Source organism: Pantherophis guttatus, chromosome 1, assembly GCF_059756535.1.
Source record: "Pantherophis guttatus breed Tessera chromosome 1, ASM5975653v1, whole genome shotgun sequence".
Taxonomy (NCBI): Eukaryota; Metazoa; Chordata; class Lepidosauria; order Squamata; family Colubridae; genus Pantherophis; species Pantherophis guttatus.
The window spans coordinates 54,036,641-54,062,598 of NC_142063.1; the positions used below are offsets into that span (position 1 = coordinate 54,036,641).

At 39.8% G+C, this 25,958-nt stretch overlaps 1 protein-coding gene across 2 annotated transcripts; it reads right to left on the minus strand.

The window, feature by feature from the left end:
• Positions 1 to 3,444: 3,444 nt before the first annotated feature.
• LRRC74A (leucine rich repeat containing 74A) lies at positions 3,445 to 25,940 on the minus strand. 2 transcript variants are annotated; one of them, XM_034418188.3, is made up of 14 exons: positions 25,615 to 25,940; positions 23,246 to 23,359; positions 21,862 to 22,037; positions 20,406 to 20,513; positions 18,873 to 18,969; positions 18,040 to 18,089; positions 16,336 to 16,417; positions 16,020 to 16,105; positions 14,818 to 15,012; positions 12,574 to 12,669; positions 10,082 to 10,225; positions 6,619 to 6,726; positions 3,969 to 4,054; positions 3,445 to 3,654 (listed from the first exon to the last, which is right to left on the minus strand). In XM_034418188.3, the coding sequence occupies exons 1-14, from the start codon at positions 25,652 to 25,654 to the stop codon at positions 3,561 to 3,563; spliced, it is 1,476 nt and encodes a 491-aa protein (XP_034274079.2). In that variant the 5' UTR covers positions 25,655 to 25,940; the 3' UTR covers positions 3,445 to 3,560. The 2 variants fall into 2 exon arrangements, with proteins under 2 accessions (XP_034274079.2, XP_034274080.2); XM_034418189.3 differs by having other exon boundaries at positions 14,887 to 15,012; positions 25,615 to 25,933.
• Positions 25,941 to 25,958: the final 18 nt, after the last annotated feature.

A 25,958-nucleotide genomic window follows, 5' to 3' on the forward strand; every position in this document is an offset into this window, starting at 1 on the left:
ACTTAGCAGTTCTGCATGGCCACTCCGTAAAATCCAAACTCTATGTCAGAAATTCACCTGGGCTACATAGCAGAAAAGGAGAGACTTCCTGCAATGAAGCAGTGAAATGGAAAATTCTTCATCTGTCATGGAAAAATTAGGTCTGTTCTCCTTTACTAAGAATCTGCCCCAAACTTAAAATAATTTTAAAAATGATTCCATATCAGTTGGACTCTAATCACAACGAATCATAGTTATGCAAATCATAATTAAAAACATAGGATAGTTTAGATTTCCTTGACTGCTTTTATTTCCCATCTGTTCAGCACTCCTCTTCATATGTTTATTCTGAAGTCTTCTCCATGGTGCGGCACTCTCTGAGCAATGGCCGGGTGTTTTGTCAAGAATCATTCTGGTTTAGCAGCTTTTTGAAAAGTATTGTTTATAATCTGACTCAATTCAACCCACACGCTGATGGAGTCAAAACTTGCAGCGGACAAATACAAAATGTCTTTTGAGCTGTTGGTATATCCTAGTTGGAGTTCTGGCATAAAATAGAGTTTAGGATTTATGTGGCTGGTCATGCAGGGCTGCTATCTGTTTCCAAGATATCCTTTCTATTATATGCAAAGATGTCTTCTTGTTTTATAGGGAGCTGAATATAAATCTCGTATTTCATGCATTTCGTACTATGCAAGTTATCACAAGTGCTAAGTCTCATAACATAATTAGGAATGAATAATACAAGGTAGCCCCAATATTTCATGGTATAGTACAGTGATGGCTAACCTTTTTTAGACTGAGTGTCTGAAGCGCAAGCACCCCCCCCAAATGTAATGCGTGCATGGCCCCACATCTCTACCCCACCCCCGTGCATACACGCGTACCCCCTGAATGCACCCCACCCCCGCCCCCTGCACATAGGTGTGCAGCCCCCTGCAGGCGCCCCGCACATGCGCGTATGCCTCCTGCATGAGCCCCGCCCCCCCACACGTGCGCGGCAGAGACACGACAACCAGCTGGCTGGTGGGAAGCGCGCGCACATGCACGGCAGAGCTGAACAGGGGCAACAGCTCGCACACCCACAGAGAGGCCGCTGTGTGCCACCTGTGGCACGCGTGCCATAGGTTCCCCATCATGGGTATAGCATTTCAGATCATTCTTACCTGCTCCTTCTGCAGTAAAAGCTTCATTATTTTGAATGGGATTTATTTCTAAGTTTTCATTCATCGGGATGAACATAGGGATGAACTTATAACACACTAAGTTGCTCATTGAAACCTAGACTTCCCATAATTTTCCTCCTGTTCCAAGAAATATTTATTTTGATTTCCAATACCACTTGAATTTATTTCTGTGAAAATCTATTTTTCACCTACAGTCCTCATTCATGTTGTTGGAATTGGTGTGCCACAAAGGAGGTTCTTATATTAAACATGTGGCAAATTATAACATCACATCCCAACAGATGAATCACATCATTTTTCATGGAAGAAAGATTATACAAAGCTGCCTTGATGCTGACCGTTCCTCCTAGGATACACTTTGAACACCATATAGGTCTTTTGCTTGCAGAAATTCTTGGATCAAATTTTTCCACAGTGCTTCTAACAGAGCCCACATCTGACCAGCATGCTACATTTTAAGCTGCTAGGTGAAGACTGGGATAGCCGCTCTATTTTCCTTGTTATTATTTTGGTGTGTGTTCTGAAGTGAGCCTTGATTCCTGGGCCACTGCTCGCACAAATGGAGCTTCACATGTGCCCGCTGCCACTTGTGAAAGTGGTGCTGTGCGTGTACACCCACTGCTTGCTGTGTTCTGAACGTGCCACAGCCTGGTACCAGGCTATGCTTGGGGGCTGGGGACCTTATATTAGACTGCATCTTGGGATTTTAGACTGAGGAAGGCTGGTTGATTTCCAATATCATTGCAAATGCATTTAATGACAATGATGGCCTCAGTGAATTTATTTTAAGATTTAAGCCAAATATTTGTGCACACTTAAAAATATAATGCGTTTTAAGCACATCCATTACACTAGCATATTTTACAAGGTATCTTGATTTTGCAGTTCCTTGTTAAATAGACAAACCTGTAACTGAATAATATATGGAAAGATTCTGTCCAGAGACTCTTAAAATTTCCTAAACTGAATGATCAGGATTATTCACCGGTCACAGCTGCTAAAAAGCTCTATGTGTGGAGCTTACATAACACCAATAATATATATTTCTACCTCAGCTGTTTATTCCTATAAAGTAGCCCTTCCCTGACTTTGGAGCCAATTGATGATGATACCAGCCTTTCATTCATCTCTAGCCAATATGACCTGAATTTCCAGGAGTTGAAATCTCAAGCACGCATAGGATGCAACTTTGACAACAGTTGCTAAGTGAAATGCCAGTACAGTCTGAAGTCACTAAAAGGCAGTGTGGTGGTAGACCAGAGTGCTCGAAAACCAAATGGGTAGACCGGTGGCTCCAAAACCAAATGGGTAGACCGGTACAGCTTTGCAAGCAGTTAAAAGCCTGGTAGACCAGTACCTTTGCTAAATCCTAAAGAATTGTCACATGACCATCAAACCATGCCCACAAAATAAGCCACAGCCACAGAACCGGTAGTAAAAAATTTTAGAACCCACCCCTGCTCCAAACAACCTGTATTTTTCACTAAGAAAACAAAATAGTATGCAAAAACCTAGGTAAATGAAGGTACCACAATATTCCATCTTCCTGAATCCATTAGAACTACAGTGGAGTGCTGTGTGAGAAAGTATATATGTTCCAGTGGTGAAATTCAATTTTTTTTTACTACCAGTTCTGTGGGCGTGGCTTGGTGGGCGTGGTATGACTTGGTGGGCGCAGCAGGGGAAGGATACTGCAAAATCTCCATTCCCACCCCACTCTGGGGCCAGCCAGTTTGCCGGTTCTCTGAACTACTCAAAATTTCCGCTACCGGTTCTCCAGAACCTGTCAGAACCTGCTGGATTTCACCCCTGATATGTGCACATTTGGAGGAATGTTTGTGATACTGATCCCTGTCTTTAATACCATAAACTTTATGATGTAAAACATCCTTCCCCCAGCTTGGTCCACAATATCCTCCTGGCAAGATCATGATGTCTGGGCATTATGGGAATTGAAACCCAACATATCTTAACTTCACCACTCTGAGAAAAAAAGAAAAGTTCACCACCTGTTGACTTCATATTTCTTGGCAACAAAAAGGAGTGGGGTGCCAAGGATGTTTCTACTTCTCAGTCGAGCCATGTTGGTCTCCCATCTAATTATTGCCTGAGCCTGCTTCACATTCTGAAATTAGATGAGATTGACTGGCATCTCTAGATGAGTTGGCCAACATTTTCTAAGACTTGACTATGGGCGGCTTCTGCCCTCTTGCCTTTTTGACTGCCCTTCTCAAATACTATTCATTATATCTTCGTCTTTTGGATGTACAGAAATCAGTTTCTATTGCAATACATTTTATTGTCTAAACTTAAGGTCTGTGGATATTCAATTGCCTCTCCACCTCCTGCACTTATTATTCTGCCCAAAGCACATTTCCTTCCAGCACTCATCTTTTAAGACCATTTTTCAGCATCATCATTCTCCTCCTCCTCTTCTTCATCTTCATTTTCCTTGGGTTTCTTGACTGGCTCCTCAACTTTATAGTGACTAATTTGAAAATGAAGAAAAAACAGTAAGGTTAATAATAAGGTAATTTTGCTGAACTTTTCTCCCTTTTCTTTTATTTTTCCCAGTTCCTTAGGATGCTGAAAAGAACTAACTGTCCAGAAGGCTTGAAAATACTGACTCCTAACTCACAATTACAGAGATCCATTGCCCTATATATTCAGTTTTGGGCACATCAACACAAATTGTCAACAAGAACACAAACAATGCTTCTACTAGTATGTAAGCCGCTCTCTCTCTCTCTCTCTCTTAAAAATAAAAAGAATATGTTTGTTGTAATAGCATATAACAGTCACCTGTAGTCCACGTAGCCTGTTCTGTTGGGGTCCAATTTGCGTACCAGGTCTACAACTTGCAGCCGTTTCAGGGGGAACTTTGATTGCTTGAGACACAAGAATATAATTATTGCATAGATCTTGGTTATCATTACAATGGGCAGCAGCCCTTGGATGACCTTGAGTGGTCCACAAACTGAAGCAGGTTCAGATCTGGTTATGATGGGAACCATCGTGAAAAACTACAATTATAGGCTAGACTGGGAAGTTGAAAATACAACCTGGAAAAAAAGACAGTAATCAACTAATTCTGTTTCACTGCTAAAATTATGTAGTCATTAGGAGCAGAGTTCCATTTGAGAAGTCTCAAAATGTGGAAACACCTAGCCAATTTTGGTTGACTTAAATAAAATAAAGTGAAGGTTGAAGTAAATGTGGCCAGATCTGAATGGTACTCAGACGGAGATCAAAGTACTACTCAAGAGGGGTAAGTTAGACTTGGAAATTTTAAAACTTCCCAGAAGAAAGCGAAGGCAACAAACATACCTAATACTCCTTTCTCTTCCTATTTTCCCCACAATAACAACATCTTAGACTGATAGCAGTTTGGGATGGAAGTATTTTCTTGCAATAATGATTTTCCCCCAGACTACCTACAACAGAAGGCAGAAAGCCCAACTCTACTCATATTAGATCCTGCATTTCCTTACCAATATCCATAATTGAATTGGAATTCCATTTTAGCTCCCAATCTCAGTTTTAGCCATTAGCCAGTAATATGTTAGCTATTAGCACATTCCTCTTTGAGCTGTAGCTCTATTTCTATCAGACTTTTTAAAAGTTCTCATTAATCCACCATGTTTGTAATGAAATTGTTGGAACAGATTCATCTTTACAGATTTCACTTCTTTCCTCATTGCATTTTTTTCTTTCCCGTGTAAGCCACAAAGGCTCCCTTAGCAAGCTGGGCAGCCATAGAAATTGAATGAATGAATGCTTTTCTGTGTCATCAGCATAAGGGAGAAAAGTCTATATCGATGCTACGTATTGTGAAGACAGTTTTTAAAATCTTAAATGTACCATACATGTAGAAAGGTAAGGTTCACCTGACCATGTGAAGTTGAAAATGTTTGTTTATTGAAGGTATTTTGCTTTGAGACATTTTGACAAAATATCAATATTTACTGAGTTTCACATTTATTTTGGCACACTGTAGTGAGTGAGGAAGGTGTTCTTGACAGAGATATGCAAGTTTTGTTGTCAAGGCAACAAGAAGTAAAATATTTGTTGAGCCCAGGATGTCCTGACAACTTCTGGACTTGCAAGAGTTTGTTATAATAGCTAAAGTCAATAAAAGTAGTTTTAGTCTTCCGGTGGAGTTGATTTCCTGGTCTGGTCTACCTAATGCAGCCAACACTAACTTTTTCTTTGAGACATATTTGATCAACAGGGGCTACTCAATTAATGTACTACTGAGAATCTTGGCATTCATATTCCCATCAAAGATGGGCAACACAAGGCAACTAAGTCCTATATTTCCTTGAGCACTTTTGGGGTCCCTCAAAATCTTTAAAATTCATGCCACCAACATCTCACCAGTGTTAAATAAAAATGATGTAATTTTCCTCTTTCTCTCTGGGAAAAAACGCAGCTATGATAGAACTAAGGTAAGAGGCTTTTCTTAATTATTTTCCTTTTTTAAAATCTTCTTTTAAAAAAACTTCCTCACTCCTCTAATGGAGAAAAGGACCAACCATTCCAGCCAGTGGTGAAATCCAAATAATTTTTTACTACTGGTTCTGTGGATGTGGCTTGGTGGGCCTGGCAGGGGATGGCTACTGCAAAATCTCCATTCCCACCCCACTCCAGGGGAAGGATACTGCAAAATCCCCATTCCCTCCCGACTCCTGGCGGAAGAATATTGCAAAATCTCCATTCCCACCCTACTCCAGAGGAAGGATACTGCAAAATCCCCATTCCCTCCCGATTCCTGGGGGAAGAATATTGCAAAATCTCCATTTCCACCCCACTCTGGGGCCAGCCAGAGATGGTATTTTCCAGTTCTCCGAACTATTCAAAATTTCCGCTACAGGTTCTCCAGAACCTGTCAGAACCTGCTGGATTTCACCCCTGATTCCAGCCCTCTCCATAGTCATGCTATCTGTGGCTTCTGGCTCTGGGCCAACAAAAAATTTGGAGATAGTGAAGGGTGTTCAGATTCCAACCACAAAACAATAAAATTGCCTTTTCTGATCATCAGTATAATTTTATGTCTACTTGTTTATTTATTTAACTTGTATCCTGCCTTTATTATTATTCATACAAATAACTCAGTGTGCCAAACATATCCAACACTTTCCTTCTCTCATTTTCAACAACAACCCTGTGAGGTGGGTTGGGCTGAGAGTGACTGGCCCACAGTCACTTACCAGGCTTTCATGGATAAGGCAGGACTTGAACTCACAGTCTCCCACTTTCTAACCTGATGCCTTAACCACTAGACCAAGCTGGCTTGCTGCTTCATGCTTTTTTATCTGTCTTGGTTTTCAGATGCAGATGAGTTGGGAGTTGTAGTGGTAAAAAGCTGGAACACTCTAATGAATTTAAAATTCCCAGGGATCTTTTGGGGTAACCGTAAAAGGTAAAAGAATTTTACATTTCGAAACATTACCAGCATCATGGCTTTCCGAAACTCTGCCACGGGAATTTTCATGTCACCATATTTATCCATACTCCTAAAAAAGTCCCAAGGTTTTAGCCTGTTGGCATCTAAATAGATCTGGGGATAAAAGAAAAAAAAGAAGAAGTGAATGAGACCGCAAGTTCAGTATTTTAAACCACTTCCCTCAGGGTGGCATCAAATGTCTTTGCGTAAATCTGCCACAACATCTGTTTCTGCGGTTTCTAACATAAAGACTAAGTTTTCTGTTGCTGAAACTCAACCTGCATCTCCTGGATAGGGCTCTTTGATGAGGCTGTTGTGATTTTTTTCTGCTTTCTAATTATTAATGCTTAAGCAGTCATTTAACCTTGTCCACTTTTCATTTCAGAAAATATAACATTACTTTTGCCAAAACTATAATTTCCTCTTTACAACTGAATCACTTCCCTTAAGCCAAGGGTCGACAATCTTAAACACTCAAAGAGCCATTTGGACCCGTTTCCCACAGAAAAGAAAACACCGGGAGCCACAAAACCCTTTCCATGCCTGACTATTTCCTGAGCGGCCACAAAACTAGCCTGTGTAGTTGAATTAAACGTTCTGTTTTCTTCTGAAACTTTTCTTTTCTTGGATTTATCGATGGTTGGCCTACCGGGGTCAAAAGGCTCAATAAATTGTGTGCCGGCGGGTGTCGCACTTTGCGGTTGTGGGTGTGATTGCTCTTCAGGCTTTGTGATGGTCAAAGTTAAAAACCTGAGAGTCACATCGCGTTACCTGAAATCTGGCTTGTACATATTTGGATTGGACCTTGGCTAACTATTGCTTCATGGATTACTTTTTTGCTACTGGACCAGACTGAGGATAAACTCTCTCTTGCCTACTGTGAGTGAAAACTGACTTGGCAGGCATTTCGCAGTTTACTGCCAAAACTCTTATCTGCAAGGGATTCTAGTCTGATTGCATAATAAAATCTTGGCAGACGTGCCTGGTTGTGTGTTTGCCTGTGTAGGGAAGGAGGGGACAGAACAACGTGTAGCTTTAAAATACGTTAGTTCAGCAGGCAATTGGGGAGCACATCAGAGGGCAAATAATGAAAGCAGTGTCACAACTTCATGACGTAAGTTTTGCTTCTTTCACTTGTACATTGTAACATTCCACATCTTTGTGGAAAGGGCAGAGCCTGCATCGTAACAGCAATGCTGCTTTTAAATAAATAAAAGATTCAGATTTTGTAGATATTTCTGGGGGCACATCCTGGTTATTGCTCCATCAGGGGCTGTTTCCAGCAGTTCCGTTTAATATAATATGTTTTGAATTTAATACAATACGGTTTAGTTTGCTGACTTGGGTAATATAATTATGATGGGCTTTATTAATGCTGTAATGTCTATGGGTGAGGCTGGCAACTAGCCAACAAGGCTATCTAGTCTCTATAGAGAGGCTATCAAAGCAGTAGGAAGAGGTTTCTCCAATCTGTAAAAAACATATTGGAATGGATTGCAAAAATTTAGAATAGGGTAGACCCTTTCATTTCAGCTATTGATCCATATGTCACAAAGGAATTAGGCCCAGACAAAAGCATTTGGCCTTCACTAATTTGGAGGGAACTGAGGTACTTACGAAAAAGTGTTCAGAAAGTTTGAGATAAAGCTTAATATTCTCAGAAACCTGGCAAATTCTAATATAATTCTGAGGGCGTATCTGTTTCTATGAGAGTATCTATGTATAGATACATGTGTATGGAAGTTAGTGTGTTATAATGGTTAAGGTTCTTAAGGTAGTTAGGAGTGAGGAAATTCATGTTCATGTCTTCCCTTAAGCATGGAAGACAGCTGAGTGACTTTGGGCCAGTCACTCTCTATCAACCTGGGAAATTGCAAAACAACTGTCTACCAACCCACACCGAACCCTCATGAATGATTACAGTCCATAACCTTCAAGGAAGAGCCCTTATCCTGTAGTAGTTGCTTCAGGTTGTACTCAAGCACAAAATATCCACTGATTAATAAAGAACTGATTTTAACTGATTTTAAAAACTATGTATTTATTTTTAACACTTGATTCCAAACCCTGGAACAATTTGATTCAGTGGTACATGACAAACTACTTCTAAAACTAAAGTCCTATGGCATTTCTGGACTTCTATATAAATGGATAGCTACCTTCCTGTCAAACAGACAAGAAGTGATCAAAATAGGAAGTGCTCTATCAAATCCTGTACTAGTTAACAGTGGTATTCCCCAAGGCAGCATTTTAGGTCCAACACTCTTCATACTTTACATAAATGACCTTTGTGATCATATTAAAACAACTTTGTTATCTTCGCTGATGATGTAAAACTATTCAACACCACCGACAACGCAACTACCCTTCAAAAAGACCTTGACTATGTGTCAGATTGGTCTAACAAGTGGCAACTTCGAATCTCAACCAACAAATGCTCTGTCTTGCACATTGGCAAAAAAAATCAGAACACAAAATATAAATTAGATAGACATGACCTTGGGGATGACTCTCACTCTGTCAAGGACCTTGGAGTACTCATTTCTAAAAATCTAAGTGCCAGAGCCCACTGTAACAACATTGCCAAAAAGGCATTAAGAGTTGTTAACCTACTCTTGCATAGTACTACTAACTAGATCATACAAAACATTTGCTAAACCAATTCTTGAATACAGCTCATCTGTCTAGACCCCGCACTGCATAGCAGACATTAATACAATTGAGAGAGTCCAAAGATATTTCACGAGAAGAGTTCTCCATTCCTCTACCCGCAATAAAATACCTTATGCCACAAGACTTGAAATTTTGGGCTTAGACAACTTAGAACTACACCGACTTCAGCCTGACCTAAGTGTAGTACATAAAATTATCTGCCACAATGTCCTACCTGTCAATGACTACTTCAGCTTCAACCACAACAATACACGAGCAAACAATAGACACAAACTCTAGGTAAACCGCTCCAAACTGGATTGCAGAAAATATGACTTCAGTAACAGAGTGGTCAATGCCTGAAATACACTACCTGACTCTGTGGTTTCTTTCCCAAATCCCCAAAACTTTAACCTTAGACTGTCTACTGTTGACCTCATCCCATTCCTAAGAGGTCTGTAAGAGGCGTTCATAAGTGCACCAGCATGCCTTCTGTCCCTGTCCTAATGTCCCTTTTTACTTGTATCCTTTTCATGGATTCAAATTATATTTATACTTTTTTTTTATCTGTAATCTTATATATGCTTGATAAAAAATAAATAAATAAATAATAAATAATTTACTACTGTGCTTTTCATTAATGCAAGGTTTGAATGACAAAGCATTAACCCAGACACATTGCAGCCGGAAAGGGGAATTGGCCATAGCATCTTCTAAGCTTTGCATTATTGGAAGACATGAGAGCTCAACAAAGACCCAATATTCTGAGTAGAAGCCTAAAACGTATCTCAGGTAAGGGACTAACCATTACACTTACCTGAATCAGCTTCATAGCATCTGCCTGATGCTCAATCTTCTTCACAATGTGGCCTCCAATTCCTCCATAGACTATATCTAGTTCAGGCCGTATTTCACAGACATGGTCTAACAGCCTGATGAAGCCTTCATTTACAAGCACATTCTAAAATAGAGCCAAGAGCAGGATAACAAGGTTTTGGGGTTAGAAATAAAGGATCCCCTCCCCCACTTTTAGGTCCATTTACTGAATTAGTTCCCATAAGGAATTAGCCCCTGAAACCATTTCAGTGAGTCATTCTAGGTACAGCTGGATGGCTGTGTTACTATGCTGTCCAGTTTTTGAGTCAGAAGAAAAGTATTCTGGCAACACACACACACACACACACACATACACACACACCCAAATTCCGCCCAGGAATAAGGCCAGCAAATGGTGATATGCTTACAGTAACGTTTGAACAAAAAAAAAAAAAAGGAAGATTCCCCAGTTTCATTTTTTCCCAACAAGCATTCATCCTCTGTCAGGAAAAACAAGTAGCGACCACTTCCTTTAAGATGTGGCAGGGCAAGGTCATATAAGCATAAGCAGGAACCTGCTGCTTTGCGGTAGCCACTTTTGAAGCTGCCCAAGTGACAGGTTGTACGTGTAGAAGGAATGCTCTGAACACAAGTCTAGCACTCTTTTGAAAGAGCACTAAATTTATATCTTAAAATAGTCTGACTCACCATCCACAAATATGAAATTCAATAGAATAGAATGAGCTGGAAGGGTTCTTGGAGGTCTTCTAGTCCGGCCCTCCGCTCAAGCACGAGAACCCATACCACTTTAGATCAGTCTAGACTCTTTTTAAAAATATCCAGTTTTGGAGTGCCCATGATTTCTGGAGGCAAGCTTTTCCACTGGCAAGAGGGCCGGAGGAGAACAAAAGGCACTCTCACCTCAACTTGTGCCTCTCAGCCATACCTCTGACCCATGGACTGGCTTCTTTTGGATACAGGTTTTGGACACTAGTAGGCAAAATGGCACTGCCTGCATCCCTTCATAATCAAAGCAATGAACATTAGAGCTACCCAAATCCCTTTGTTGGCCTACACTGATGAAAACCTACAATGCCACATGGCCACGAGAACCAGCAGCACAGATAGTAGAACTTAGATTGCTTTAGATGCTTCAATGCAGAGTAGAACTTTCTTCTCTTCAGAGAATACTAATTCTGTTTTCTAAATAACAATATAAACACATCTAATGCTCTTTCAAAAAAGCATTCTATGCATGCACTCATGGAGCCTGGGTAAGATCTGACAGGTGTTTCTGAAAGGGGCAGTAGAAGCCAGGGGTCTGGTTGATCCTGCAGTCAAACCCAAAATGGCACCAATGGTCACAGGAGAAGGAGCATGTCCACAACAGAGGCCAATATAGATAGTAGAGATCCTATTCCTAACCACATTGTCAGTCAATTATCTATGAATCATCCTCAATCAAGCAGATGGCATAAACTCTGTCAGAATAGGGCACATCCTTCTTTAAAAGCAGAAGTCAATTTAGAGCTTAAAGATGAGCTTAGGGTAATAGCAGAAGAATCAAGCTTATAAAAACAGTTACCAGAAGGTGTTCTTGGTACTGACAGGGAAACTTTAAGATAAGCCTTCTGACAGAGCTCTAATTATTCTCTGCTTTTCAAACTATGCACCCAAAACTCAGAGTTTTGTAATTTGCACAAATCTACATATACACCATCACTTTTCATAATTGATTCAGCCTCTTTTTCCTGTTTTGCACAAAGTATTCTGCTTTGCCAATCACGGGTAGCTTTGCTGGGTCTTTCATATAAATGTGCTTGCCAGCATAGTCTCTGGAACAAAATGGCATGCATTTCTAAACAAATATGCCTGAGATCATTACTCTCAAAAGCAATGTTTTATGTCTCTCTTTTTGAAGTTCACTTGGCATGTACTGTATGCAGTGAACTGCTCTTTTACTATACAATCCATTTCAAGATGCACTTCAGATTTCTTCATTTAACTCAGGAAGCTCAAAAGCCATCCAGCTAATATTCCTCTGGTTATTCATACATGGGCTGTATTGGAAAAGGAGCTAAAAGTGTTCATGAAAGGCTTTAAGAAGATTTCAATATTATTAAACGTTAGGGCTCTATTAGTGTGAAGGTACGATTTGATTAGCATGGATGATGCCTTTCAACTATGTTCTTAATAATTGGGGGGGAGGAGAGGGGGAGACACAAAACTTTTTGACAAGGTACCCCTAAAAATCTATCAAGACAGAGGAATCTAATTAGATGCTAATGCTGTGAAGTATCCTATCTAATATTTAACTTGCACAGAGTATACAATATACTGTAAATATCTTATGCTGCAAGATATAATTCTGTAAATCTTTATTCCTCTTAGCAAAGTCCAGGATGTGTGGCAACCTTTCATTTTACCAACAATTGGTTTTGTGCACATAGCAATATATATTTCTTAACTTTTTCTCTTTTAATTCATTCTTACTGAGATGTTGATTTCTTCCATTCTGGATTTTGGATTCTTCCTGATTGACATGAGAAGAGCAATAGCGCCTTCTACTGTGAGGAGATTCTGGGACAACTGTGAGGAAAATAAACTATAATTTGGATCCTGAAATAATACACAATAAATTATTTTGGTCCTGGAGCTTAAAAAAAAAGCCTGCCCCTAGATCTGGAGACTTGATTCTGTTCTAATTTTAATATAGATTTGTTGCATGGTTTTATACAATGCATGAATTCATGAGCAACATACTTGACCTGTAAAATGGAAATAACAGTTATCAGTAGCTTTTAAAGAAGTACAATGCATGTCTCAGACATTGCCATGGATTGATGATCCAATTAGAGAAACAGACTTTTAGCAAGGATGTCTGGGAGGCTAGAGAAGAAGGGATAGGGTACAGCTGCCTGGAAGAACTGTTGATTTTGTTCAGCACAGTCAAATAATATCATTGTTCATTGTTTGTAACGCTGAACAGATTTCTACGATGCTGCATCAAAAAGTAGCCATAGTTTCCTCTGCACTCATTTCCTTTTTGATAACTTTTTATTGGCAGTAACCACTTTTTGATAACAATTTTGACTTAGGACAAGATATTGAAGCAGTTTAAATTTTTTTAAATTAAATGTGCTAAATATATTACTAACTTATCATATGGCAGCTGCTGGCCAAATTTAGCTGGGCTAGGAAGCTGACGCAGGGTGGTAGTGTAAGCACTATAACAGGCATACACATTATGCCATAGTCTATGCCAGGGGTGTCAAACCAGGGGTGAAATCCAGCAGGTTTTAACAGGTTCTGGAGAACCAGTAGAGGAAATTTTCAGTAGTTTGGAGAACCCACAAATACCACCTCTGGCTGGCCCCAGAGTGCGGTGGGAATGGATATTTTGCAATATCCTTCCCCTGCCATGCCCACCAAGCCATGCCCACAGAACCGGTAGGGAAAAACTTTGGATTTCACCCGTGTCAAACCCGATCACAACACAGGCCGTATTGTGATACATTGGGATCTTTTTGCTTTTGCAGAGCCAGGGTGGGCGTGGCCCACAATGGCCATATCTGGCCCATGGACTGCCAGTTTGACAGGCCTGGCCTATGCTTACTTATGGGGGGAAAACCCCATCCTCCAGACTAAAGGAAAATGTTGATGGTGGTAGATGGATACAACTGTGTTTATTACATTTCCACTGCTTATATTGCTGACATAAATCTCAAACAAGGAACAGACAAATACTACAGACAGTCCTCATTTAGTGACAACTGGGATCAGCAACTTGGTTACTAAGTGATACAGCTGTTAATTGGGAAATCATTGGACTGCTACTGTGCTTACAATTTTACTTCGGCTTTTCTCTCCCCCTGCCACTCCCCTACCTTTTGGAATGCTTACCCTGACACTGGATAATAAGCAAGAAGGGTATTAATATTTGTATTTACATTCATAGGATAAGAAGGGATTACAAGAGAGTAAAGAGGCACACAATGGGGAATACAAATCAAAAGAAAGGCATGCATTCCTTTTTGATGTGTATTCTCCATTGTATACTTGCTTACGCTCTTGTTAGCCCTTTCTCTCTAATCTCTCTGCTCTGCAGGGGGAAAAATTGGTTAGGCACAGGAGAGGTTGCTTAAAGAGATCACTTGTTGGAGTGAAGGGAAAAAAAGAGTAAACACCAGATCAGCATCAGACAATGTGTACTAGTTCACTGTAATGGCAAATATGAAACAGAAAGAGACACTGCAATGATTGCAAATGCCCACCATGGTCACAAAGTTATTTTGTCAGCAGCAGCATATCTTTGAATGGTTGCTGCACAAGGCAGTCAATAAGCAAGAGCTACCTATAGTTAGGGCTTTCTTTGTTTGCGTGATCAGTTGCAAACTAATCTAAAAAAAAAGCTGTAAGAATGACCACTTTCAGCCCCTAAATTTATAAGCAACATGGTATGGGAATGCCTTGGTCATTCAAACATCTTCTTCTGACAGATCTTTCTTGCAGCTCTACATTTCTTATCCTCTTTGCTACTTCAACTGATTTGAAGTTAATCTCTGCAGCGTTGAAGTCTAGAAACAGGAAAACATAAGAACAAAACTTGGGAACTTTTCTCAAATTCTACAGTGAACGGCATAACTTTATCAGTGCTGTAGACAGTTCACCCAGGGCCATAAAAGCAGCCCAAAAGGACATCTGACTGGTAGACCAGCTCAGAATATGGCATCCCACCTTTAGGATTCTAAGGCCCCCATTCATTTCTAATCCTTTGCTTAGCTTTATTGCCCCTTCATTGCTGACATGGTTGTTGCTGATATCCAATTCAGCAAGCATAGTGTTGACTTTGAGAGCTTCTCCAAGGGCAAAGGCTCCTTCATTCCCAAAGCCATTCCAGGAAAGGTTCAGTATCTTCAATGTTCCATTAGCCTTCAGGAAAAAAAAGAGACAATAGAACCAACTTTTATTTATGTAAATCTTTAAAAAAAAACATTTTAATCTTCAGCGCTGAAATCAGAAATGAAATCAATTTGAAGAGAACTCTGATCATGTTTTACATCAACACATATACAATGTGAAGGCCTTACTTTCCCAACATTTTTTCTTCCACGCAGAGACCAACTAGATTACTTTGAGAATCACAGTTGGACTAAGATGTGTAGAATCTGCTGCTAGGGTTCCAGCTGATGTTGAAAAACTGCCTAATAACTGCAGTTGATTCAAGGTTGATTCTGCCTCTTAAATTTTCCACAATGCTACTACGTTTTTGAGACAGTTTTTAATTCACAGCTAATGAAAATGTAAATTTAAAAATAGTGGCTTATAAAGCCAGTGATACAACATGGAAACCTGGAACTCTGAAGGCTCTGAAAGTTTGGAGAATTTTAGGAAGATGACACTGGCCACGTGGAAGTGCACTGTGAAAGAGCCAAAGGCACTATCCAGACAGGAGCTTCGTTTGGATTCCTTACCTTCCCATTATTTATTTTTTACATCAAGGAATTCTTTGAAATCAGATGGGGCAGAGGGTCTGGCAAGTCACAGAGTTGGTACATTGATGTCATTGGCATCATGCCGAAGACCCCAGCATTTCCACCAGCTAGCAAAAACCAGCTGTGTTGTCTGATCTACACAATCTGAAAGTATACTGAGGTATGGAAATTAAATTTAGAGTAGACATAATCATGTAGAGTGCTGCTTTATATTTTAAAAAAATGCCAATTCAGAGTGAATAACTGTTTCACTGCTATCTTCCAAAGCATCTCCTGCTTTGAAATATTTTGAAATATTTAAGATTCTTTATGGATAAGGGTCTCTGCTTGCTGCTATCTTGCCATAGGCTTTTATCCTTGTTGCTTTGGTATCATACTCAACCTTGCCTTGCTCAAGGCCTTCAACTCAAGACATCTAAAGCAGATCATCCAGCAGATTCTCACCTTGAGACCAGTACTCAGGGCCGTAGCACCCTTCAGCCGCAGATGATTCCAGCTCAGATTCAAAATCTCCAGTGATTCGTTGTTGGCTGAATAAAAGATGCACAAACACTTATATATGCTATATGGGCACTTTTGCAAGATTTATTTATTAAATGTATATGCTGCCCACATCACTATCCAAAGCAACTGTGGGTTTTGGATTGTTTCTGGATGTCTACGGCTTGTGAAGTATGAATACTACTCTGGAGTCCTTGATTGACTCAGTAATATTACTATTTGGCACATCTCCTCCCTTAAGTTGGGAAACAAAACTTACCCAGGACCTGTCCAAATAGCTCTCCAGCTTTCTCAGAAAACTCATTGTAACTGAGGTCCAGCTCTATCACTCTGTAATTAGCCTGTAGAAAGATTGGTGCAGAGACCTATAGACTCAGTTGTTGTCTTCTATTAAGCACTTGCCTTAAAACAAGGGTCACCTAATGTTTGTTTGTGACACGTGACATGACACTCTACTTTTTCAAAGTGTCAATAATAATGTTTCCAAGGTAGTGTTGTATATGCATCCATCTACCTTAAAACATATACATGGAAGACCATGTTGACCTAATACCATCTCAGATATGCTATTTTTGTATTTCCTCTGCATTTTCCCTCAGAGAAGGTAAAGAGAAGTTCAAAGTTATTAAAGAATGATTAAAGATTAATGATTAATCAGTGGAACAACTTGCCTCCAGAATTGTAAATGCTCCAACACTGGAAGTTTTTAAGAAGAGATTGGATAACCATTTATCTGAAATGGTATAGGGCAGTGGGTCTCAACCTTCCTAATGCTGCGACCCTTTAATACAGTTCCTCATGTTGTGGTGACCCCCAACCATAAAATTATTCCTAAAACCATTGAAAATATGTGTTTTCCGATGGTTTTAGGTGACCCCTGTGAAAGGGTTGTTTGACCCCCAAAGGGGTCCCGACCCACAGGTTGAGAACCACTGGTATAGGGTTTCCTGCCTAAGCAGGGGGTTGGACTAGAAGACCTCCAAGGTTCCTTCCAACTCTGTTATTCTATTTATTATTCTAAGAAAGTTTATTAAAGAGGCATGCATTCTTCTGTGGGTATCTCAAATTGAGACTTGAAGAAAGTACAGTCCTTCTACCCGAGAGGCCAAGTCTGATCACAATTTGAGAGAAAAAGATCTATTTATATGTTTCTTATTTTACAGTATTTATAAGCCTCTTCAGTCCCAAGACTCTGCGTGTCATGTTGAAATGAAAATAAATATTAACCAAGATTATAACAATAAAAAAGTAAATCTGGACAATATCCAAAATACAAAGAAATCATATAAAACCCCAGATTGTAATTTACAGTCATTCAGCTAGGACCAAAACCTTGATGAAATAAAAAGATTTAAATCTATTTCCAGCACTCAGCAGGATGGAGGCTGTGTGTATGTCTGGAGGAGCAGTAATCCATAAAATGATGACAGTTACCAAGCAGGCTTGCCATCTTACCCATGCCCTAGGAATCTCACCAAGGGAGGGAACTTCCCTGGACTGGAAATGAATTGGGCAGACAGATTCAGTTGCCTGGTATACTCAAATGCTGCACTGTTTAGAGCTTTAAAGTTAATAACCAGCAGTTTAAATTGTGCAGAGAAGTCTGCAATAATCAGTGCAGATGATTTTGTTCTCTTTAATGGTTACTATGAGCTCTTTATTGCCAGAAGTTATTCACTGCAATGCTATTTCTTCAGAATTAGTCCTTCCTGTACTGAATGAGCAATTGAGGGTGTTGCATGCAGAAGTTATTGCACTTGTGAACAAGAGGTATTTTCCAAATATGGCCTTGTGCCATGATTGGGGATGACTGGAGTTGTAATTCATCATATCTAAAGCTTGAGAAGCTTGCTTTCAAAGTTCCAGCTAGTTTGGGGGATTTTTATTGTTTTCCTATTTTTGCATTTAAATGCCTCCTTCTTTACTCCAGATGCCCAGTTGTCCCCATTAGCAAGATACTCACAATTAAGGATTCAGAAAAATAAGGTGCTGCCTCATCTCTAAAATCATTTCCTAAAGACAAAGAAAAAGTTGCTAAAAAGTTGGAGGGCTGTTTTACGTAAGACAATTGCTTAGTCAGTTTCTGCCATTTGCAAAGGCTATCCATACACAGTACACAGATCTCATCTAATATGCTTATATGATGCATGTAAAACTGAATTTCATTTCTTTTTTAAAAATGGAAATGGTCTTTATCTTGGAAAAGTAGAGCATTTAATAATTCAAGAACTGGATATTATCTAAAATTAGGAAGCAATCCGTTCCAACAGGGCTTCAAGCTGTTAGCCTGTAAAAATGAGAACTATCAAAGTAGTTAGTAGGAATACAGTACATCAACAAAACTTTGAAAAAGCTATATTACTTATAGAGATAAAAAGCTTAGTGAGAGACAACAATAACAAGAAAACAGGTTATCAATATTGGAGTTTTGAGATACTATAAAATTTCAGGTAAGACTTTTTTCAACCTCTTGATAACATATGAAGTAACTCGTATTTGGATATGTGTGTCCAGGGTGGGGATTGTGATCCTACACTACAGTTGGAGTTCAACTTGTATGCTCAGAGAGGTGGTATGCAGCAACATGTGAAGAATCACGAGTTTCTCACCTGTGATTTACAGGCCCCAAAGGTACAGGTATAGGGTAAATCATTATTCTGTAGAATGTCCCATTCTTGCCAGCCAAAAACCTTGGATTTTTCAAAAGATCTTTCTAAGAGCAAATGCCATATTCTGTAAAGCTGATACCTGAATATTGCTCTGTTGCATCATTCTGCCTTTCTTGAAGAAACCTACCTGCAAGCCTAATGGACCGGATGTTAGAAATATTGTGATAAAACATTCTGCAGATAGCTTCAGCTCCATCTTTGTTGAGGTGATTATGGGAAATATTCTGAAAAGAAGAAGAAAAACTTATAGAGAAGAGTTGAAAGATGAAATCGATGCACTTCGCACTGTTTGAGCAACTAGATATTTGTGAATTCCTAGAGAATGACACAGTCCATGTTATCCAGACCGGTATGTCAGTCAGAATTTAACTAGCAAGATTTTACTCTTTTCCAAATGTTTTCATTTTCAAATGTCTCTGTTTATGTTTACACCCAGTTTGATGTACCTGCATTTAGCTAAATCCCATGTCATTGCTGTCAAAAACTTTGAGTCAAGGCTACCAAAAGACAAGAGATTTAAAAAAAAAGAGGAATCAGCCACAAAAATGCACTTTCTCAAGTTTTCCCCATCAACATGAGAACAAAAGGGTTGGAGAGACATCTGGATGTTCACGTGTCGATGAACACTTTAAGAAGAATAAACCTTTCTGAAACCTGATTGCCCAGGTTTCAACTAAATGGCTTCAAATTCAGTTGATCAAATTTCCATGTAGACTTAATAGTTAAGTTGATTGTACCCAAAGTAGTCTAGGCAGAGGTGGGTTTCAGCAGGTTCTGACCAGTTCTAGAGAACTGGTAGCGGAAATTTTGACTCGTTTGGAGAACCGGCAAATATCACCTCTGACTGGCCCCGCCCCCATCTATTTTCTGCCTCCCGAGTCTCAGCTGATCTGCTGGGTCTTCTTTTGTTACCCTGCACAGAAGAATGGAGCTGGAAAGCAGGTTAGTGGGATGGGGAGGGAATTGAGATTTTATAGTATTCTTCCCCTGCCATGCCCACCAAGTCACGCTACCACCACCAAGCCACCCCGACAGAACCAGTAGTAAAAATGTTTGAATCCCACCACTGAGTCTAAGCCAGGCAATTAAATTTACATTTACTTAGTACTATTTAAATCTTTTGTGTAATGATGTCATACACAAATGGCATAACTGCTACAAGTGATGTAACTTGCAATTTAATAAATAATCAGGGATAACAAAACTTTCCCAATTAGTCCATTATACTGATGTTTCTTTGTGCATCCACAAACACATAGACACAATTAATTTTTGTAAATAATATATTCATTAGCAGATAAATATTCATATCTAGCAATGAATACTTTTTTCAGTTAGTAGATTATTGGAATCTTTAATATATTTTAGAATGAAATACAGTTGTTCAGGATTCCATTAGTTCCTACTGTCCTATTAAACATTCAAGTTGAATAGCAATTTTTGCATTTTCATGAGGACAATACTCGGGCTTTGGGAACTGCATGGGACGCTAGGATGTTCACCTTTGATAAAGATATAGTGGGGTCAAATAAGTAAAGACTGTGAAACTCATAGCACATCCAGAAAATCATGAAATAGCCTAGCATATTAGCCAAGCATAATTCTACAGAGCAGTACAAGAGAGTTTCCTTTGTTGTCCTATGAGGGAAACACAGAATACCATCTCTTGAATGTAGCAGTTCTCTCGCAACATCTGTACTAAGTAGGTAGTTCCTTCAGCCAGAATCCAGTTATCCTCTAACTCCAGGTGAGTGATGGTTGTATTGGACTACAGAATGAAAAATTCAAAAAGGAAAAAAATGCAGACATTTAGTAACATTAATTTACATGATTAATAATGTAAATTATGGGCAAAACAAAAAGTGCCCATAACAATTCAAGCTGCTATATTCTGGAATCATAAACAACTTCTGGGCAGTCTCATCACATTCAATATATTCACAGTGAGAGGCTTTAGCTAATAATGTTGTATATCTAAACCATTAAAACATTTCTTTAACTCAGACTTTTTTTTCATTATCTATGTACCAGACAGTAAGGCTAGTATGTCAATTGTTCGCATCTCTTGCAGATCATCATCTCTATACCACCAGTTCAGTGGTGGGATTCAAATTTTTTTACTACCAGTTCTGTGGGCGTGGCTTGGTGGGCGTGACTTGGTGGGCGTGGTAGGGGAAGGAATACTGTAAAATCTCCATTCCCTCCCCACTCCAGGGGAAGGTTACTGCAAAATCTCCATTTCTTCCCGATCAGCTGGGACTCAGGAGGCAGAGAAGAGATGGGGGTGGAGCCAGTCAGAGGTGGGATTTACCGGTTCTCTGAACTATTCAAAATTTCTGCTACCGGTTCTCCAGAACTGGTCAGAACCTGCTGAATACTACCTCTGCACCAGGGTTCTAAATTTTTTTCTACCGGTTCTGTGGGCATGGCTTATTTTGTGGGTGTGGTTTGAGGATCATGTGACAATTCTTTAGGATTTAGCAGAGGTACTGGTCTACCAGGCTTTTAACTGCTTGCAGAGCTATACCAGTCTACCCATTTGTTTTTGGAGGCACCGGTCTACCCATTTGTTTTTCGAGCGCACTGATCTACCACCACACTGCTTTTTAACACTGATCAGCTGTAGGGCGGCCCTTTGAAGTCCACAACAAGAGTTTAAACAGTTTTTTTCCTTCTAGCTGATCAGCTGGGACTCGGGAGCAGCAAATAGATTGGGGGTGGGGCCAAATAAAAGGTAAGAATAACGCAGGGGGGGCGGGAGGGGGCAGGAGGGCCCAGCTCCCGAACAAAGAGAACCGGTTCGGTGACATCATATCGTCACCGCTACCGGTTCAGCTGAACCGGGCCGAACCGGGAGGAACCCACCACTGCTCTGCACCAGTTGGTGTTTTAATGGCTTCACGTAAAGAGATCTGGTATTCTAGTTGGTCAATGTTAAACTCAATTATAGTTAAAATGCTTGAAAGGTGGAAGGAAGGAAGAAGGTTCATGGAAATTGCCAGTTTTACTATGTATTTAAATTACTCTATCTGTATTATAGGGTGATCCTTTAATCTTTCTTCCCCAAACTGGGAAAAGTGTGTTGAAATGCAATAGCATCAGGTAAAAGTACTTACAACCAGAGCGATAGCAATGGCTTTGGTTCCCTTTGGTCCAAGACCGTGATGGTTGAGATTCATAACAGGCTCTTCCATGTTCCGGACGAAGTATGAGACAGGAATCACTCCCACCAGCTTGCATGCCTCTCTATACAGGTCTGCACCCTTTACAGTTGTAAATGAGCGCTCAGCATCTGCGAAGGATACAGCATAGAGATGATAATGCATACTTTCGTTCAATACAGAGAAAACAAATTAAGTCCTGTCAAAGGCTTCACAGAACAATTATCAAAGAGAAGTGAATTGGTGACCCTTGATATATCTGTGCATGCAAGTACATTAAAAACTCATCCTTCCTCCTCTTATTTCCCCACATCAACAATCCTGTGAGGTCAGGTGAGCTGGCCCATGATTACCCAGCTGGCTTTCATGGCTAAGATAGGACTGGAACTCATTGTCTTCTGCTTTCTAATCTAGTGCCTTAATTACTAGGCCAAACTGGCTCTCTAATTATGTGTAATGAAGTGCTATTAGAGCTGCATTGTTTCAAATCAATTTCAGATTTATTTTTTTTAAAATTTGATTTATATGCTGCCCTTCTCCGGAGACTCAGGGCGGCTTACAATGCGTTAAGCAATAGCCTTCATACTTTTGTATATTTACAAAGTCCGCTTATTGCCCCCACAAACTGGGTCCTCATTTTACCTACCTTTGAAAGGATAGAAGGCTGAGTCAACCTTGAGCCTGGTGAGATTCGAACTTACAGTAATTGCAGACAGCTGGTGTTAATCACAATGCTTTTAGTCTGCTGAGGCACCAGGCCCAGATTTATGAATTCCTTTTGATTAAAGGTAAAGGTTCCCCTCGCACATATGTGCTAGTCGTTCCCAGCTCTAGGGGGCGGTGCTCATCTCCATTTCAAAGCCAAAGAAGCCAGCGCTGTCCGAAGACGTCTCTGTAGTTATGTGGCCAGCATGACTACACGCCAAAGGCGCATGGAACGCTGTTACCTTCCCACCAAAGGTGGTCCCTATTTTTCTACTTGCATTTTTTACACGCTTTCGAACTGCTAGGTTGGCAGAAGCTGGGACAAGTAACGAGAGCTTACCCCATTACAGGGCACTATGGATTCAAACCACTGAGCTGCCGACCTTTCGATTGACAAGCTCAGCATCTTAGCCACTGAGCCACCGCGTCCCTCTTCATTTTGATTAGGTTGATCCTATCTAATGATGTTGACAAGACTACTTTACGACCTATCTATATCTACTTTTGGGCTGGAGAACTACAATACAAACAATCTCTTTAAGTAAGCAACAGAAGCCCTAAGTTAAGGAGAGCACTTTGGAGAACTTTCACAAGATGGGAGGTGGGGAATGTTCATATGAAGAGAATTATTCACCTTCAATCGAAAGGTCTGTGTCGGAACTGTCTTCCCTCTTCTCTTCTGTTGCCTCAGAGGCATTAGCAGCTGACGATGTCTCCACATATGTGCTGTTTTCTGATATCACACTACCTGCAATCAGATTAATTACTTTCTGTATAAACAGAAGCTTCCTGAGATCTTGAATACACAACATTTCTGTCCAGAAAATCCACAATGTTCATCAGTGAATCTATTAATGAACTTCAGGGACCCTTCAACAACTGTTCGTTTTTTCCTTTTCCTTTTGAGTTTCTTTGCCCAGTTGTACATAACAATCATGAAAAATCTGTTACATCGGGTGTTGTTGTCTATGGTCAGAGTCAGAAGAGATAACCACCGATAGTCATTTGAGGTTGTCCCCCCACAACACCTGCCATGCTAGTTCAAAAGGATACCATTCCTAGTTTCAAAGGACACCATGTTTAGAATAGAAAAACTTCTGTTTTCCCAGTTATTTGCTTCTACCGGTATTATTCAAGTTATATTCCCCACCGTTTATTGATCTTTATTGGCCTAAAATTATGCCATTCCCTTTTCTAGTGTTCCTTTCCTGCCATTAACTGGAAGACCATAATAGTAAGCTCCTATAACAATTGGAAAACAACTAGCATGCTGGGTTCTCCTTCAATGAAGTGAAATGAATACCAGTGTGCACAAAGACTGGAAACAAGATTTTAGATGCCATTAGATACAATATCACCTCTCTCACTCCCAATTCATAATTTATTGTACAACTAAGTAGAAGCAGAAAGCTTCTTTTAAGAAAGTCAAAACCATACAAGAGCCTCAAGTAATAATGTTATTAAATCTGATATTTGTGTTCTGATTTTTCAGTTATTTTTGTGGGATAGGTATGCAGGAAATTTGTCTCTTCCTTCCACTCACTGGATTACTGATTTGCACGTTTGGGGCCTCTCTATATGTTACTTAATATTCAAAATTGACATGAGATCCACAGCTCTAGATATATGTGAAAAAAAGAAAGCTGGCCATAGCCATTGACAGAACTCTCTCTTTTTTTTTTTTTAATTTGATTTATATGCCGCCCTTCTCCGGAGACTCAGGGCGGCTTACAATGTGTTAAGCAATAGCTTTCATACTTTTGTATATTTATACAAAGTCAGCTTATTTCCCTAGATGAATTGTCAATGTTGAACAGGATGTCAGGGTTCCAAGAACACCCCCAACCAATGAAGACTCCAAAGCCAGCAGTTCCTCAAAGTTCCAAAAAAACTCCTCCCGGTTTCCCACAGACTAAGTGTGGCAGCCCTGAAAATCCAAAAAGAAAGATGGCGTCCAGGGCTGACATAGGAAACCATCTAACACCTCTTGTCTTTGCCTGCCATGGCATGATAATTTGTGAATAACAAGCATTATTAGTACTATTCAAACCATGATCAAGATTTCCAATTGATACATAAAACTCCAACTCTTTCTTGATATCTAATGCTTATCTAGATTTTTGTAGTCAAGATCTGAAAGGCTTTAGATCAGGGGTGTCAAACTCATGTCATCATGGCGGCATCATTTGACGTATCGAGACTTTTGTCCCCTTCGCTAAACCGGGCGTGGGCGTGGCCAGAGTGTGATGCATCTGGCCCATGGGCCGGGAGTTTGACAGCCCTGCTTTAGATCTTAGATAAACTTTGAAGAAGAGGCAATATTTGTTATATAGGCTATTTCTTAAAGCCCCTGGATTCAGGACACACAAACCTTTTGTTCATTCAGGAAGAAGCTAATGTTTTGTAGTCACAAACCACATTTTTCTTATAGGAGAGAAAATTGGCAGGGAAGGAAAGGATTAAGTAAATACTGTAAGAAGGTTCACAGGAAGTTTACCATATATATTTTGCTTATCAGTTAGTTTTTAAAACAAATACTAATTATTGTGTAGCTGAATTCCAGCAGTGCAACCTGTAAGGAGTTTACACGCAGTGAGTAAGCCTCTGATATCCCATTCCTGCAACAGGTATCATTCCATTTATAATAAGTATTGTTATATTCTTTGGGGCCTGGGGATAGGCTTTTTATTATCAGCTGCTCAATCAAGATGCATTCACTTTTTTTTTTACTATAGTAAATGTAAACTAAATAATCTAATTAGTTTTCTCTTTCTTGCTGAAAATAAATGCACTGGCAGTTTTCTTCATTTCTGCAGAACTGGCTACTGGCCCATTTTACACTCATACAAAGACATCAGTGTCCATCTCCCCCTTTTGGTTCTCACGTATGTACAGCCGTCAACATTGCACAATTACAACATTTGCTAAAAGTTGAATGGCATTCTTTGGGGCATGTTTATTTGTTTTTTAAAAAACTGAATGCCACATTTACTACAATCTCACCTTCCTCCTCCTCCTCCTCCAAAAACAGTAAAAAGTCCATGTTGCTGGGAAATCAGATAATCTGTTAATTCTTCTTTACCGTATTTTTGTGATAAATTTCCTTTCCTTCAGTCCCTTCTAAAGCAGAGCTTTACAGGACCTATCCAACAACTATTACGAATCACAGAAATGTTCATGTCTTAAAATGTCAGCTGGCAAGGGAGAATCCCAAATTATATTATTTCTTATTGTAATGATCACATTTCCATATCACTATGATTGCCTGTATGTTATGCATGTTTATTGCCTCAAGTTTAGGTCACTTTAATTTCAAGTCTTCCATGACCTCACCTAGACATTGTGAC